At 49.1% G+C, this 17,575-nt stretch overlaps 1 protein-coding gene across 4 annotated transcripts; it reads left to right on the top strand.

Moving 5' to 3' along the window:
* Positions 1–286: 286 nt before the first annotated feature.
* Positions 287–16,943, top strand: LOC106650711 (ATP-binding cassette sub-family A member 5-like). 4 transcript variants are annotated; one of them, XM_014368883.2, is made up of 17 exons: positions 287–1,402; positions 5,904–6,023; positions 8,298–8,471; positions 8,558–8,739; positions 8,823–9,254; positions 9,324–9,510; positions 9,590–9,884; positions 9,946–10,022; positions 10,101–10,903; positions 10,984–11,651; positions 11,730–11,997; positions 12,081–12,252; positions 12,336–12,947; positions 13,026–13,172; positions 14,903–15,493; positions 15,551–15,890; positions 15,980–16,943. In XM_014368883.2, the coding sequence occupies exons 1-17, from the start codon at positions 1,358–1,360 to the stop codon at positions 16,081–16,083; spliced, it is 5,217 nt and encodes a 1,738-aa protein (XP_014224369.1). In that variant the 5' UTR covers positions 287–1,357; the 3' UTR covers positions 16,084–16,943. The 4 variants fall into 4 exon arrangements, with proteins under 4 accessions (XP_014224369.1, XP_014224368.1, XP_023316499.1 ...); XM_023460731.1 differs by lacking the exon at positions 287–1,402 and adding an exon at positions 3,966–4,276; XM_014368884.2 differs by lacking the exon at positions 287–1,402 and adding an exon at positions 5,261–5,282.
* The last annotated feature ends 632 nt before the right edge of the window (positions 16,944–17,575 follow it).

Here is a 17,575-nt window from a genome sequence, read left to right as displayed (position 1 = left end):
CGCTAAAGCTCTCGGCTATATAATACACAGGGATATATAGCGGCTCGTCGTCGTCGTCGACGGATTACATATATATATCGTAGTATGGCGCGCAGACGCAGTAGCTGCCTGTACTACAGTTGAACTGCACACACGACGAGCGTTGAAGTCGGCGCGCGATACGTATATAGGGATATACACCAGAGCGAGAGAGAGAGAGAGAGAGAGAGAGAGAGAGAGAGAGCTATATGTATAGAGGAGCTCCGCGAAGGCGGTAGCAGAGGCTAGGCTAGGCTAGCTTAAGCAGTATTCGCTCGTTCCGAGCGGCTACCAGCGCTACTCCGCTGCAGTCTGGCGTCGCTGGTCGACGACGTTGCCCGATTATATCGTTGCTACTGCTATACCGCTACCGTTGCTGTATGCTCTACTGCTGCTAGATTATAAAATTGTGCGCGCGCGTGTGAGTGTGTGTCGACTGTGTGTGTGTGTGAAAAGCTGCACGCGGCCCAGTTGCGCGTCGCGAATCGTCTTTATTATCATTATTATTGTCAAAAGTGTGCGCGCTGCCGTGTGTGGAGATCTTTTTCAAGCTCTGGTATACCCCAAAAAGTCGGGGACGCGGGGACTACTTATACTATGTATACGAGTCGACGAATAGCACGTATACTCGTGAAACGCTGCACGCAACCCAATAACCCCATCTCGCGACTGCTGCTGCCGCTGCTGCACCGCTGCTGCTGCTGATGCTGCTGATGCTAAAGTGTAGTGTGCTAGTGAGCAAGAGTGAGCATAATATATAATAATGTGATGTCAGTGCGTGTGTTGTGTTGTTGAATAAGAATACGAGAAAAAATAATGTGTGTGACGCTCGATCGGTTGTCATAATCAACAGTTAATTGGGAAACGATATAATACACGAGAGCCCCACCTCTTGCTCTCTCGTCGCTCACACTCTCTTACGTGCATCCATAAATAAAAAACGAAATAACAACGAGTGACAAGAAGAAAGCAATGAAAAGTCGGCCGTACGTCAAGTGCGCGGCGATCCTGTGCATGAGCAGCGGATCTGGCGACGAGCAGGATCAAGAGGACGACGAGGACGATCAGAGACAACGTCTCCTCCCGTTGTGCACGATGTGATATTCAGTGGCATTTAAGCTCTCTACAACGACGTCGACGACGACGACGACGACGATCATGTCCGATATCGCTGCTGCCATTTAGTGTAGCGCAAGCACACACACACACAGGTTCAGCCTGCGAGCGATCCATTTAAATATCTCCAGTGAATGCGACACAACGAGACAAAAGGAAGTGCGCGAGACAAGAGGAAGAGCGAGAGAGCATCAGCCGGGCGTCATCGCGTTGGCGGCACCCAATGGATATCTTTGCGGAGAGGCCAAGCGCCGAGGCTAAGACAAAGGTATCGTCGACAAAAGCGAGCGAGCTGCGACCTATAACGAACGGGGCAGCCTATAAACACGCAGAGAGAAGGATTTGATTTTTACAAAAGGCAGGTTGTGTAACGATGAACGAATGCTTGCACGCGGCCGCCGTCTGCCGTGGGTTCTCCTCCCTAACAGCGAGAGCTTCGCGCGTCGAAAAAGGGGGTGTGCTGTGTACGCTGCTACACACTACGCAGTAGTCGTGGTGAAATTTTCCGCCCGCGTCACGTAGACCGCGCGCGTAGACATCGAAAATAAATAAAATAATAACGATGAAAAAAAAAGTAGGAAGCTCGCGAAAGCTCTCGGGCTCGGAGCTCGATCGTTTTTGGTATGTTCTACTGCTGCTGCTGCTGGTATATTATGTATAAACGCGCTGCTGCTGCGAGTGTGTATGCCACTGCTGCTGGACGATCGATGGCGTCCTTCGCGCCCCTGCCGCTCGCGAGCGCAAACCCAACGTCGGTAGCGAGTATAGAGAGAGAGAGAGAGAGAGAGTAGCAGTAGAAGAGAAAGACAGAGTAGACGAGGAGAGAGAGAGAGAGAGAGATCGATCGGCCCGCGACCAACTTGGCTTTTGTCGTCCCCTCTCGGCTCTATGCATACACACGCGCGCTATATACGTTATATATTTAAAAGCTCTATGTGCTAGGCTCACTGTGACGTACGTGTGTATAACGCGCGTGAGATTGTGTGCGTTTCGTTATATATTCACGCGCGTGTTGTATGCCGTATGACAAAAAGGCCTACGGGAAAACGCACGCGCGCGCGTGGCCAGGCTCTCTCTCTCTCTCTACTATCCTATGTATATACGTGTGTGCGATGAACTTTTGCCTCGATAGCGAGCGAGGGTGGCTAACTCTTTTTTTTTGCCTCGTTCCTCTATTATACCCCGCGCTTTGCTTTTAGCGCACAAAAAAAAAAGAAAGAAAGTAAATTACCGCGAGGGACGGTGAAATGTGATTACGCGCGAGCGAGCTGTCCCCCGTATAACCACACCACCTTTTATTCCATTGGATATACGTTATACGTGCAGTTCTCCGAGAGAGGTATTATTGACGAATATGTATATAGATACGGCGAGCGCGCGCGCGTCACGAGACCGTACGCATATACGTACAGTGTGTATTCGACGCGAGGCTGTCTGGAAATTTTTTTTTTTGCTTTCTGCTCGTAGTAGCAGCGCAGAGCGGAGCTTACCCATTACGTATACGCGTGTTTTATACGCGTTGATGGGCTTGAAAACAGCTGTGTTTACCCGGCGATATTCGCGCAACGCGTCGTAACGATGTAAAGCGAGTACGAGGTGATTCGAGCTTGATTGTTGTCACTTATTTTATTTACAAAAATTTCCTAAACGATGAAGCGTCTTACGAATCGCCCTGAGTACAATTCAATTGAATATAGCACATCGTAAGCGGACACGAAAATTATTATCTCGATTCTCGCGAACGTCGCAACTCTCAACTTGTTTCTCTTGATTGAAAGTCTCGCGTCGCATCGCGCACCGCACCTACATACACAGCGCAAAAACTTTGTACCAAAAAGAAACTCTCATTTCTCTCGACGATACGCGCGAGTCGGATGAAAGTGAATGAGGCGAAGAGTTCGCAAGCTCGGCCAGCAGCAGCAGCAGCAGCGGAGAGAAAGCTGTATACGCGAGATACATCGCGTGATAAATTCTTAGCCATGAAAGCTCAAGCTCACCTACACCCACACAGATATAAAAGTGCAAGAAATGAAATAAAGTTGCTGCCGCCGCTCGGCTACATCTTCTCTCGTGTGCGTGCGTGCAGCAGCAGCAGCAGCATATACATAGCCTATAGCTCTCTCTCACGTGGGCTCGGCGTGCAACTATACAGATATAGCCGCGTGCACTTGCCAGTTGGCTTGGCGCCGTGAAAAAGACACCAGAAAGAGATAGAGAGCAGCCGAGCAGCCGAGCGAGAAAGAGAGATAGAGATAGAGAAAAGGGAGTCCCCATGCGCTTGCGCCGATGCCGGGCTTGTCCGCCACCGCCGCCGCCGCCGTCGTTGCTTTTTGAACACACACACACCACACCATGCACCATTGTGCACATGCACGCGTATATATAAGGCAAAGCTCGCGTGTATGTGCCAGCAGCAGCACACGCGTATTTAATTCGGAGCGGCAACGGCGGCGGTGGCGGCGCGCGCGCACCGCACCGCACCACGAGCCGGTCGATACTCGTGCATATATACAGTCACGCACGCACACACGAATACATATAGAGAGAGAGCGAAAAGCGGAGTATATACCTGGCACCCTTTTGCGCTGCTGCTGCTTGGGGGGTGGCCCGGCTAGCCTCTGTCTGTTTCTCTCTCTCTCTCGCTTGCATATTCATGCCGCTCGCATAGCTGCTGCTGCTGCTGTACACTCCTTTTGGCGAATGAGGCGCGCATATATATACACTTACACGCATACAGACGTATATCATATTGTACACATTGTCAGTTGTATATACATTTCGAGCTGTACAGCGCGAGGCGATGTATACATTTTATATTAAATACATATTGTACGCGATCCGTATATTGTCTACGTGACACAATAATATATACAACATCGCGAGCATCTCGTACTGTGTACAATACACGTGAACATCGAGGCTCGTTTCTCTTCTGCTGCCGCTGCAGGTGTCGATGATCGTCTGTATATACACAAGTGCATATACGGTATACGAGTGTGTTCGTAAGCAGTGGGTGTGTTACGCTACGTGTGCCTCGTGCGCCTCCTACTTCTTTATTTTTTCATCGGGCGCGTGCCGTCCTTATCTCATGGTTTGCTCGCGAGAGCTAAGGCACTCTCCAAAACGATAAATATGCACATCGGTAAGTGTGTTTGTGTGTGCGTGTGCATCAGATGTTGACGCTTCGACTTTTTCTCTCCTCCTTTATTTTTCCTCGGCATTACCTATCGACGACGGATATTTCGTCGATCCTAGGCGAAGGCCGGAAAATGGAAAAACCACGCGGTGCGCGTGTGTTTCTACTATTTCTGCCGGATATTACACGCGCGAAGAGGAAAAAGAGCGCCAATCTCTTTTCATCTCTCGAACACGCGTCGAAAGCCCCTCGAATCTATTTACGACGTGCGCTGGCGAAAAGGTGTAAATCAATCGTCGTTACACGCGTCGTAAAATATATCGCGTCGAAAGCTGCGCGGCACACTTTGTGCACCAATGTGCTTATAATATAGCGATGTAACACGGCAGCGTGCAAATGCATCGCTGTAAATGTATGCAGGCGAACACGAGAGCTTATTTCTCTATGTACGATGTATAAAGGAGTATAAAATTAGCTGCGCAACTCGATTGCCGCGTCGAGCACTGCACAACAATACCATCGAACCGATATTATCAAGCGCCGAGGCACAAACGATGAAACAATAATAACGAACGGGCGAGGAATTCGCGGCTATAATGAACGCATATTTATGAGGTATTATGTGCAGGTTCATCGCGAATTTCTCTGTAATATATTCCCTCTTTTCCTCTTTTCCACCTGACACGATCGCTATGCGCATTATCAAGTTCCCCCCGGCGATAATTCGCGCAATTTTTGTCTTCGCTCGTAAAAAGCTCTATGTGACTCGAGTCGTGGTGTGGTGCATCATCGCAAGGTGCAAAGGCAGCAACCACTCGCTCTTTCTCTCTGTACAGGTTAAATTCGCAAAGGCAATATATAATGCGCAGGGCCGACTCGTTTTCTTTTTATATATATAGACGATTTTCGCCTGCAAACGAACCCGTACCTGTACTATGCATTTTGTCGTGTACACAGGCAAGTTGAGCTTACATAGATATATTGCATCGCTGGAGGTATAAATGATCAAAGGGTAAGATATCGATTGTTGCACACAGGCCAAGCTCATCTCTCTCTCTCTCTTTGTCGACAGCGACAAAAAGGCCTCTCTCTATATCTATCTATCTCTGTGTACAGTGGCTCATAATACTCTAACGAATGTACATAGAGCTTTGGACATAGACAGAGACAGAGAGAGAGAAAGACGAAAATTTACGTGTAACAGAAAAGTGAATTACGAGCTCAACGGCTAGTTTATTACGAGCTTTAATTTATAGACCGATACTTGGGTAAACTGATACGCGACGCGGCTCTCTCCCCCACCATCGTCGCTTTCGCTCGTTGCGTTATTTTTTATCGAGTAGTGAAAGAAGGAATGAAAAAAATCGCGTCGCGCTCATTGTCAAACGGAACGAGGCGTGATTAATTCAATGTAATCCAATATCGAGTCGGTCGAGTGTGCTTCATCAGACGTTTTATTGAAAAAGACTTTTTTGAGATGGAGATACAGAAAGATGTTACATTATAAAATTATATTATTATCGTTATTACGACTATATATATTTACACGACGTCTGCTTGAAGGCAGCTCTCTCACCACTATATACCGCTTTCGTATCTAATGGCTGAAATATCGCTTTCCTTTTTTTTGCAGATACTGACGGCGTCTGACGAGCTCAGAATGAGTTCCTGCGGGGTGTACCTGTCTCAGCTGCGAGCCATGCTCGTTAGGAATCTGCTGCTCAAGAAGCGAGAAAAAAGAAAAACGATCGTGGTACGTATATCGTATATAAATCCATCCCATCCATCCGTTATATATTATAAATTGATGCTGCGCTGCACAATATCGTCAATTTTCTCCCACGTTTATAACCTTTACTCTCTCTCTCTCGCGATATTTTGCTGTAATTGTGTGCGAGAAAGTAAGCGTAGCCTTGAGATATAGAAAAAAAAGGAAAAAGAAAACGAAACGAACGAGAATCGCAAGGTATACGTTTCATTAGACACGCTTGGCAGTAGTAGTACAGTCACGCGATGCGCCTTTTTCCCTTTTTTTTTCTTTTGCTACCCACACACATAAACACACACGTACACACGTACACACGTACACGTGTAAACGGTTCTCTGTCTCTCTGTCACCGGGTGCTCTTGCACTCGACCAGCATTGTCCCAATATACACATTTGAAAAATCGATTCTCAACTCTCGGTGTATTTCGAAATTGTTTCGCGCAGTAAACTATGACTATCTCGCACACAGAGGACACGTGTGTAGATGATGCCACGAGCTGGCAAGCCCCTATACACATACACACGCATTTACGTGCTGGTTAGTTTGTTTTTTTTTTCTCTATTTCCTCTTCTCTGCGCGTAAAATCGCGTGCGTGCCAATTAGGCCAAGGACTATACTCGAGGCACAGTCGCTTTTCAATGGGACGTCGAAGCGGTGGCTGCGGTGGTGGCCGAAGCTTTTTTCTTGCTAGCCGGTGTTGTCGTAGTTTGCGACGACGTCTTGGACGATGTCTTCGTCGGGTTGCTGCCGCTGCATCCAGAAGAGGAAGTAGCCGCAGCAGTGGTAGCATTGCGAGCCGCTGCCGGACCGGCCGACTCTTTGCCTCGGAATATGGCCGGGTCGAGGAGGTTGGTCGGGCCGTCGTTCCACAAGCTCGTCTCCGTCGTGTCGGACTGACTCGCGGGCGCCACTTCCGGCAGCAGATGCGGCCCGATCAGCAGATAAACCTGCGAATCATCGCGCGCACGATGAGCCGAAAAAACGATCGATCGGTGCGCGGATCGGTAATACACTTACCTGCTCGAGCCAGGTGGGCAGCTGTAGGCCGGCGGCGCAGATCTGCCACTGGGGCAGCCCGAGATGCACCAGCATCATGCGAAAGTACCTGCAGAAGCTGTCGGCCAGTCGGTACCAGCGCCTACCGGTCACGCTGGAATCGCCACCGCCGCCTCGATACAGCCAGACCGAGGGCTCGTCCTGGTCCGGCTGCAGCTGATAGGCCAGCAGCACTCGACAGTCCTGGCCGCACTCGGCGAGCTCGAACAGTTTGCAGCGCGAGCCGCCGAAAAAACTCGGCTCGACCAAGGGCGGACAACTCTTTTTGTGGCTCTCCGACTTGTTGCTGCTGCTGACGATGCTTCCCGACGACGAGCTCGCTTCGGCGCTGGAATCGCCGCCGCTTCCGCTGCCACTCTCGGCATGTTGTTGTTGTTTCTGCTGTTGCTCCTTGCCGATCGGTATACCCGTGTGGCGCTTCAGACTCGCCAGATCCTTGATCTCCATCCGGCCGATGGGAAACTCCTCGCCGGCTATCTCCAGGCTCCAGGTGAGCAGGAAGCCGTCCGTCGACGTGTAAAAGTTGCGCAGGTCCTCCGTGAGCAGGCAGCAGTGCTTCTGCTCCCAGCTCGACAGCGCCAGGCGGTCGCAGGCGCCGCGTCGCTCCAGCTGGACGTTCTTCACGCACGGATTCGCCTCGAGCAGCTTGGTCGCGCCCAGCGTGAGATTCTCGTAGAACGAGTCCTCGCTCACCACGTCCACGAAGAACGACATGACGACGATGATGATGATGATTTTTGAATGCACGAGGCGATAAGATTGATTGGTGTATCGAAAAAAAAATAAAGAAAAAATTTTGAGAGTGGTTTTCGCGGCTGTTACTACTACTGTGCGCGCCCGGCCCGTTGCAAGCTCTGTGTATACGTACGATGGATTTGTTGGCCTCTGCCACAAAGCACAGAGCAATGTATAAAGTTTGCTCGGGCAGCCATGGTAACCGCGGCTCTCTCCGTTGTCGGGGCGCGCTTTTCTATAGGCATACACTATCGCACATACACACACAATTGTATCGCACACGATGAACCGACCGAAAAGCACGAGGATAGAGAAAGAGAAACAAGAGGGAGTAGTAGATGGTACTTTTATTAACTTGTTCCGCGAGCAAGAATGAAAAAGCTCCGAACGCTCGAATAGATACAGCGCAATCGCCCTGAAATGAAAAAAAAAAAAAATTAATGATTTCTCGTCTCTCTGTTTCGCAGGAAATTTTCTTGCCGCTGTACATCCTCGGCATACTGATCGTGGTGAAAGTTTTGATACCGAATCCAAATTATCCCGCCATCGTCGCCCAGAGGCAGGAGGGCGACATCTTCGAGTTCTTCAATGGTTACAAGAATAACACCATTGCCGTTGTGCCGAATACAACAGAGACCCTTGTGAGTGTCGTCGATGCGAGATTATATACATTGGAGCAAAAAATTTTATATCTTGGCTAATGACCTTGTTTTCGTTTTTTTCGCAGACTTTTTTAAACAATATGAACGTGTTGTGGATGTCCATGTGGGATCGTCCAGCTAGGTATAATTTGAACTTCATCGTATTCGATACGAAGGACGAGCTGCAGGCCGCCTACTGGAAGGAGCCCTACAGCATACCCCTCGCAGTGATATTCGAGGATCCGAAGCCAATTTCTAGTAATTTATTGTGAGTTCCTTGAATTCCTTTCAAGTCGAGTTTACGTTCTATTAAAAAAAAAACAAAATTTTAACTAACGACAATCGATGCAGATACGAGATACGAACGAATCCCGTGTACACGGCGCCACCCTCGCCCACCGAGATGTTCTCCTCGGGCGTCACCTGTCGCAAGGAGACCAACTGGATGGGCGGCATGCTGTCCATCGAGACGGGCGGCTCCTGCCCAGTCAACAATTACTTCCTGTCGGGCTTCATGGCGCTCCAGCTCATGATGGACTTCACCAAGATCCGCCTGGACACGGGCATCAGCGAGATCATGATACCCGACATCAGGCTCGAGCTGTTCCCGAAGGAGGCCTTCACCGCCGACTGGATGCTCGCCTTCCGCGTGGTCATACCGCTCTACATGGTGATCGCCCTGTCGCAGTTCATCACGTATCTGCTGATATTGATCGTGGGCGAGAAGGAGAAGAAGATCAAGGAGGGCATGACAATAATGGGCCTGAAGGATTCGGTATTCTGGTAAGAGCATATACATATACCTTTATTCTAGCGAGTAAGAGCATATCTTAATTACATCGTTTTCCACAGGCTGTCTTGGTTCATCATTTACGCTATTTTCGTACTGATCCTGTCGGCGGTGGCGGTGGTACTGCTGTTCACTCTGCAGATGTTCCAGCACACTCACTTCCTACCGATATTCCTGCTGGTCGTACTCTACAGCTTCTCCGTGATCATGTTCGCCTTCATGATCACGCCCTTCTTCGACAAATCACAGGTCAGCCAAACGCAACCATCTCGCTAAAATAAATTAAAATCATCATTCGTTTCCTCAACGATATACTCTTATCGCACAGACGGCCGGCGTACTGGGCAACTTCGCGGTGACGATTCTCAGCCTCATGTACTTCATACAAGTGTTCGTGGACGACTCGAGCTCGGTGTCGTTCTGGCTGGTCTCGCTGCTCTCGCCGACGGGCGTCGCCCTGGCCATGGACAAGGCGCTGGTGCTCGATCTCCAGGGCGAGGGAGTGAACTTCGACAATCTGTGGTCGGGGCCGGGTATACCGTTCGGCGGTAGCCTCGTCATGATGACCCTCGACATATTCCTCTACGCGTTGCTGGCCTACTACCTGGACTCGGTGTTGCCCTGTAAGTTTCGCGAAAATTCGTATGCAGTGATCGTTATTTATAGTATTGCGATTGTTTACAGCGGAATACGGCGTCAAACGTCCACCCTGGTTCTGCTTCATGCCGAGATTCTGGTGCAAAAAGTCCAAAGCTCCAAGAGTAAGTCGCATCTCTCGATGTGTATCCCGCAAAAACGACTCGACATTCGTAACACGATTATTATTTTCTCGATCGCAGGCAGCCACGGTGAACGGCGAATCGAATTCCTTCATACCGGGCGAGGAGACGAATCGCGACGTCGAGCCGGTGGTGCGCGAGATGAAGGGCCGCGAGGCCATACGCATCGTCGACCTCTACAAGTCCTACAGCAAGTGTCGCCGGGCCGAGGTCAAGGCCGTCAACGGCATCAATCTCACCATCTACGAGGGCCAGATCACTGCGATCCTCGGCCACAACGGCGCCGGCAAGACGACCCTGTTCAACATACTGACGGGCCTCACGGCCCCCACGACGGGCACCGCCCTCATCTTCGGCTACGACGTGCGCGACTCCAACGACATGCGCACCATACGCAGCATGACGGGCGTCTGTCCGCAGCACGACATACTGTTCGATCTGCTCACACCCCGCGAGCATCTCGAGTTCTTCGCGGCGGTGCGCGGCATACCGCGCAATCAGATCGAGCACGAGGTGAAGAAGACCCTGAAGGACATCGACCTGACGGAGAAGGCCGACACCTTCGCCAAGTACCTGAGCGGTGGCCAGAAGCGCAAACTCTCCGTGGGCATCGCCATCATCGGCGACCCCAAGATCATCATACTGGACGAGCCCACCGCCGGCGTGGATCCGTACTCGCGTCGACAGATGTGGTCGTTTCTGCAGTCGCGACGCCACGGCAAGGTCATACTGCTGACGACGCACTTCATGGACGAGGCCGACATACTGGCCGATCGCAAGGCGGTGATCAGCAAGGGCAAGCTGCGCTGCTGCGGCAGCTCGCTCTTCCTCAAGAACAAGTTCGGCATCGGTTATCATCTCACGTGAGTTTACATATATACACTTGACGCACCGATGAATTTTATCGTCGAGCCGCGTAAAAATAATCTATTATTTTCATCAGGCTGGTACTGGAGGGCAACGTGCGCGAGAACGCCATAGCCCGGCTGGTCTCGTCGCACGTCAGCAAGTCCGAGAAGGCGCGCCGCCACGGCCGCGAGCTCAGCTTCATACTGCCGCACAACTCGGTGGACAATTTCGCGCCCCTGTTCTCGGCGATCGAGCACGAGATCAGGACCAAGTCGCTGCGCCTCGGCATCAGCAGCTACGGCGTGTCCATGACGACCCTCGAGGAGGTCTTTCTGCATCTGGAGAAGGACGAGGAGACCGACACCACCATGGACAATCTGTCCAAGAAGATGGTGCGCAATCGTGCGTTGAGCCGATCGCTGTCGCTGCAGAGCAAGAGCACCTCGTATCAGAGCCTGCAGAACGAGGGCAACGTGGTGCAGAACGACAACGCGCTGAAGGGCACGAGCGACTGCCCGGACGGCACGTCGCAGGACAAGAATCCGCAGATACTCGGCCTGGGCCTGGATCCGATCAAGATTCAGCCGCGCGTCTTTCAGACGTTCTACGCCATGCTGAAGCTCAGAGTGCTCAGGCTCATGAGGAGCATACAGCTGCTGTACTTCACGGTGGTCGCGCCGCTCACCCTCGTCTTTCTCGGCCTCTATCTCAACAGCATACAGACGGTCGAGGTGAAGATGCACAGCCTCGAGCTCAACGACGGTCAGTACATACACCCCCTCATCATTGCTTCCATTGGAATTAAGTATTATACGTTGGAAACTTATTTCGATCCCACAGACAGCTACGGCGACGACACTCGGCTCATGTACATCAACAGCTCGGGTCGCGACATCAGCCCGGTGGTGAATCAGGTCTCGAACATCGTGGGCCGCGTGGCCGAGTACAACGGGACCTTCGCGGAGCTGCTCAAACGCGCCCCCCACATGGCCGTGCTCAACTTCACCGATTACAATCTGTCGCGCATGAACTTCACCGTCATGTACAACGACACGATGCAGCACTCGCTGCCCATCGTGCTCAACGTCTTCACCAACGCCTTCTACGAGTGAGTATACGACGATGAGTCATATAATGTCATAATTTATATATATTGATTGGATATCCAATATTTCTTCGTTTTCGAAACAGATTGTTGAACCCGAGCAAGGTGAGCCCGATCCGAGTCAAGACCCATCCGTTCCAGCAGATGTCGCAGCCGCAGGAGTTCAACATCGGCATCGCCAGCTCGGCCCTGTTCATCGGCATGGATCTCGTGCTCGTGCCCATAACCCTCGCCGTCGACATGGTTTACGATCGCGAGGTAGAGTATCGGAACACCCCCGCGGCGTATATACTTTTCCCGAAAGTGCAGCTGACGTTATATCATTCAATTTTTTAACCCAGATCAAGGCGAAAAATCAACTGCGAGTCAACGGGCTGTCGTTCACCATGTACTTCTTCACGTACTTCGTCGTGCTGATCGGCCTCATGTCGTTCATCTGCCTCGGCATACTCGGCATCATCTTCCTGTTCGACGTGCCCTCCCTGCAGGAGGTGCCCGCGCTGCTCACCTTCGGCGGCCTCATCATGCTCTACTGTCCGGCCTCGATCATGTTCTCCACCTCGCTGGCCTACATGTTCGACAAGATGGACTCGGCCCAGAGCTTCCTGCCCAACATCGCCACCTTCATCGGCCTCATACCCTTTCTGCTGGTGGTGGCGCTCGACATGCTCGGCGTCGGCGGTGTCGCGGCCTTCACTCTGCACGTCATCTTCTCGCTCTGCAACACGATGTACGTGCCGTACGCCGCGCTCTACTACATCGATCGGGTGCACCTCATGTGCTCGATCAACGCCGCCTGCCATCACCTCACCATCTGGAGCTACATGACCACCGAGATCATCGTCATGGGCGTGGGCGTGGTGCTGCACTGTCCCGTGCTGTTTCTCGTTCTCCTCCTGCTCGACACCAAGAAGAACGGCGGCAACGTCAAGGACTTTTTCAAATACTTCATCGTGAGTTCATAATCGTACTGAGATGATCGCTGAGTTTGAGCTATATTGATGAAAATTGTTTTTTCTTTTTCTCTGCAGCGCAACGGTGGCTCTATCGGTGAAGAGATAATGGAGAACAACGACGTGGGCGATCACGAGGACGTTGATGTGAAAAACGAGAGACAGAAAGTGTTCAACATAATGAGTGCGTCGACGGTGCAAGAGCCACCCGTTGTTTTAGTTCAGGTAAGTTTTCATCTAATTAATCTACTCCGTAAAAAAAAACATTACATTTTATGAGGGATTCGCGTAAAGATTCAGACATTGAAATGAATGTGATCGTTATTGAATTTTATTTGAGTACGTATGGAACGTAGCCCTCTCCCAGACTGCTACGTCGCATCGGTAGCGGGTGTGTTAGATTATCTTCGTTTGTCTGCTCACACAAACGGAATAAATCCTCGTCGCTCATGTTTTCGGCCACTTTGAGACAAGCAAGATACGGCAGATTCAATCTTCGATAATCTGTCATGAAAAGATCGAATATTATCAATTCCAAATATGGTCTTATTAACATGTTTGCAACGTGTCTTTTTGCCGTGAATGTTCATGGGAGTATACATTATTTTCTCCATTGGTGGGACACGACAATTCTTTAGATTTTTTAAAATCGAATAACCCTCACTGTAGCTCATTTTGCAAAGTTGATCAAGCGATACATCATTATGTATTCCATAATATAAGTAAACCTCTTCTAAAAAAAGGGAATTGAAGGAGGCTCATGGATGCGTATATCCGCTGGTACTCTTTGTCTGAACGTCTCGTAAATTTCTTGTAGGTAATCTTTGACATTCTTGTTTAAAATAACAGTTATACTTTCTATACATAGATAAGTAATGCGCTATCCGCTTGAAGGTATGCGTATCTCGACTTGGTCCTGCCCGATAAATGTGTTTTTAATTCCTGTGGACGAGAGTAGTACTCATCGTTCATTTTGACTTGAATTGTTCAAAGAAAATTTTGAATCTAGCACTCAGCACGGTGGTCGAGATCACTACTGCACTAAAGCTCGACTATAACTGAAAAAAGAGAAAAAAAATAACTGTGAGCAACGACACGTGGCAAAAGAAAGGATTTCGTGGCTCCGTGCTCCGCTCGTTATTGCGGTTGTATCTGTACTGGCAAGTGGTCGAGCAGCAACCAGCAACGCGGCTTCCTAATGGGATGCCTCCTTAGTTCCTTACTCGCGACCAACATATGTGTCGACGTTATTGAGAAGTGAAATCGTCCGGACGTCCTCTAGCGGTAGAACTAATCTAAGAGTGCTGCAGAGCCGTATACTTTACGTATAGCAGTGCACTCTCCGTTTCGTCAGTTGACGCGTTATGTAACAGCCATTGACGAGGCTCCGCCCACAGTTCACTTTCCAAACCCCATTGTCATTATTCTTTATGATGGACGTCGGGAAGAATACTTGTCGTGAAAATGGTTGTCGTGAAAATGGATTCGGAAAAGAGGGAGGGAACCCAATACGGAGCATCGCGACAGTGGCGCCCCTGTCGATAGATTTCATTCTATGCCCAAATTTAAACTTTTACATTAAAATTGCTTCAAAAAGGTCATGAAAATTCAATCACAATTAATGCTAGCTTTTGCCGGTAGATGGCGAGTACCTTTATCTGTAAATCTGCAAGTGACAAAGTAAAAGTAATTGTATAAGTTGTATAAGTAAGAGTAAATTTTTGGTAATGGTAATGTAAAAATATTTCAATTTAACATCACATAAATGAATTAAATGCTTTACATGAAAGTAAATATATCCTCGTGTTGGAAAGCAACTTCCGCTTCTCTTACATGAATTTCAATATAAATACGTTCAACATTACATTCGTGCCTCGTGCACATCGAGAACTCAAGCAATAAATTTTTCTTTCTCGCTTCTTCTTCCCCGCAACAACGAAATAAAAAACAACCAGAACCTCCGCAAAGAGTACCGCCAGCAGGAGTCGATACAGTGCAACTGCTGCTCGAGGCGCGAGGAGGAGCAGCAGCCGCAGCCCACGAAGAAGATCGCCGTGCGCAATCTCTCGCTGTCGGTCGAGCCGGCGGAGGTGCTCGGCCTGCTGGGCCACAACGGCGCCGGCAAGACCACCACCATGAAGATCATCATCGCCGAGGAGGCGGCCACCCGCGGCCGCGTCCAGATCGGCGGCAACAACATCAACAGCTCGCTGTCGGACGCCTTCAGGCAGCTCGGCTACTGTCCGCAGCACGACGCACTCTGGAAGAACATCACGGTGCGCGAGCACCTCGAGTGCTACGCCGCCATCCGGGGGGTGCCCTGGCGCGAGATCAGGCGCATCGTCGATCTCTACCTGTCGGGCCTGCAGATCTACGAGCACGCGGACAAGCAGGCGCAGGAGTGCTCCGGGGGCACGAGGAGGAAGCTGAGCTTCGCCATGGCCATGATAGGCGGCCCCAAGGTCGTGCTCATGGACGAGCCCAGTACCGGCATGGATCCTCGCTCCAAGAGGTTCCTCTGGGACACCATACTCGCCAGTTTTCAGGTAAGATCACGATTGCACATCGATCGATCGACAGTATGGCTAATGTTATCGTTGCAGGGCGGCAGAGGGGCCATCCTGACGACGCACTCGATGGAGGAGGCCGACGCCCTGTGCTCGCGCGTCGGCATCATGGTCAAGGGCGAGCTGCGCTGCATCGGCTCGACCCAGCACCTCAAGAACCTCTACGGGGCCGGCTACACGCTGGAGATGAAGCTGCTGGGCGGCGACAGCACCCCGACCACGCCCTCGGGCAATCGGGTGGAGCTACTCAAGGACTTCGTCACGGGCCTGTTTCACGACGCCACCCTCGAGGAGAGCTTCGCCGACAGGCTCGTGTTCGGCGTGCCCCAGCACTCGGTGCATTCGCTGGCCGAATGCTTCACGCAGCTCGAAAAAGGTAAGAAGCTTAAAAAAAAAAGAAAATTGATACGTTTATCGTGACAAGACGTTTATTGGCTTTTTTTTGTATCGTCCTCGCCTCTGTAGCCAAAATCGAGCTCGACATCGAGGAGTACAGCTTCAGCCAGACGACGCTCGAGCAGGTCTTTTTAAAGTTCTCGCATTACGACGAAGCCGACGCGGTTGATTGAGTGCAGAGCTGTGGCTCCGACAGAGTCACGCAGCTTTGAGTCAACAAAACCAACCAACCAACCACACACACGGATGTAAAACAATTCATTGTATAAAAAAATAATCCAAAGAAGAACGAACAACCAAAAAAACTTTCCGCGTGTCTTTTCACGGGCGAAAAGACTACGGCTTCAACTTATATATAAATAAAAATATATCGTATATATTACCCCCCTGCGAACCGGAGGGACCATCGCGCATCGCTTTGAATTCGCAGCAGGGCCGCCGCCGCCGCTAAATCCACATCGATCGACAAAAAAAAAAGAAAGAAATAACGTCGTGTTCACGAACGTCGTCCTTGATTATTGCGATACATTATGTATCGAGACGAGAGACGCGTGCTGAATCATCGGTACCGACTCTACACACTACGGGAGAAAAAAAATTACTATACATAGCGTGTACAGACTCTTTTCTTCTTCGTTCACTTTTTTTTTTAAAAATCGTTTATTTATACATAGCTGTAGATATGTCATCGATTGTTTTGTGTATCATATACTTGTATACATCGATGAAATTCATCGCGTCTGACGATTGAACGCATGGGTGCCGTTTTTTCGTACCTCGTACAACGGACGAGTATTATAATTTGTAAATAAAATTATAGGCCACGCGAGTGGCGATCGAAAACAAATTTTTAATGACATTAATGATAAATCGAATGAGGATACAAGATGTTTCTTTCGTTCCTGCTTTGTACATTATATTACGTGAAACTAGTGAGTTTTTTCTAACGTTTGTTATTAGGTATACGATAATAAATATTATTACCGAATGAAAATAATTAATAATAAATGATAATATTAATATAATGTTAAGTATGATACTTATAATAATAGTTATAAAATATTAATTCAAGAGTCAAGAGCGTTTTGAATAAATATCACGTAAATAAAGAAAAAAAAATATTATTACATGTAAACAAAATAAAAAGCATTACATATATGCGCATCGGGTGATCGCAAACGTGCAATTTTATCTACACTACAATGTATAAATAAAGAAAAAAAATTAATTAATTAATCGTGTAAAATGTGCCGTGAAATCATTGAAATATCAAATATCTCCTGTGTGTTTTTCAATGTTCGTATGATAGAAATGTATGTGTATGTGTGATTTTTTTCGTATGAAACAGAAAAATACGGGAATGTAGCAAAAAATTTGATGCCTCAATTATATAATAATACGAAATGAAGATGAATCGAAACGAAAGGAATATTTATATTCTAAAACTCAACTATTGATATTGATTCATGCATAAGTACGTATTGATGGAAAAAAATTAATAGACTACAATTTTTTCAGTAGCGTAAATCCGGGGGTGAACCCGTATTCAAAGATATAAAACACCGTAATTTGAACGATGCGTCTCGACGAATCAAGTAATTCTTATGAACTTTTAGGTAATTAGGGTAATTCGCATGTTACTGTAAAACCAAGTGAGACACTAAT

The sequence above is a fragment of the Trichogramma pretiosum genome, unplaced genomic scaffold (genome assembly GCF_000599845.2).
Source record: "Trichogramma pretiosum strain Unisexual culture from Peru unplaced genomic scaffold, Tpre_2.0 scaffold38, whole genome shotgun sequence".
NCBI classification, from domain to species: Eukaryota; Metazoa; Arthropoda; class Insecta; order Hymenoptera; family Trichogrammatidae; genus Trichogramma; species Trichogramma pretiosum.
The sequence above is the reverse complement of the archived record's forward strand: the minus strand, read 5'-3'. Positions and strand labels throughout refer to the sequence as shown.

Coding starts and splice junctions, on each gene's coding strand:
- LOC106650711 (XM_014368882.2), top strand. CDS start 1,358: ATGGATATCTTTGCGGAGAGGCCAAGCGCCGAGGCTAAGACAAAG. Junction 8,472..8,557: donor CGAATACAACAGAGACCCTT/GTGAGTGTCGTC, acceptor TTTTTTTCGCAG/ACTTTTTTAAACAATATGAA. Junction 9,511..9,589: donor CCTTCTTCGACAAATCACAG/GTCAGCCAAACG, acceptor CTTATCGCACAG/ACGGCCGGCGTACTGGGCAA.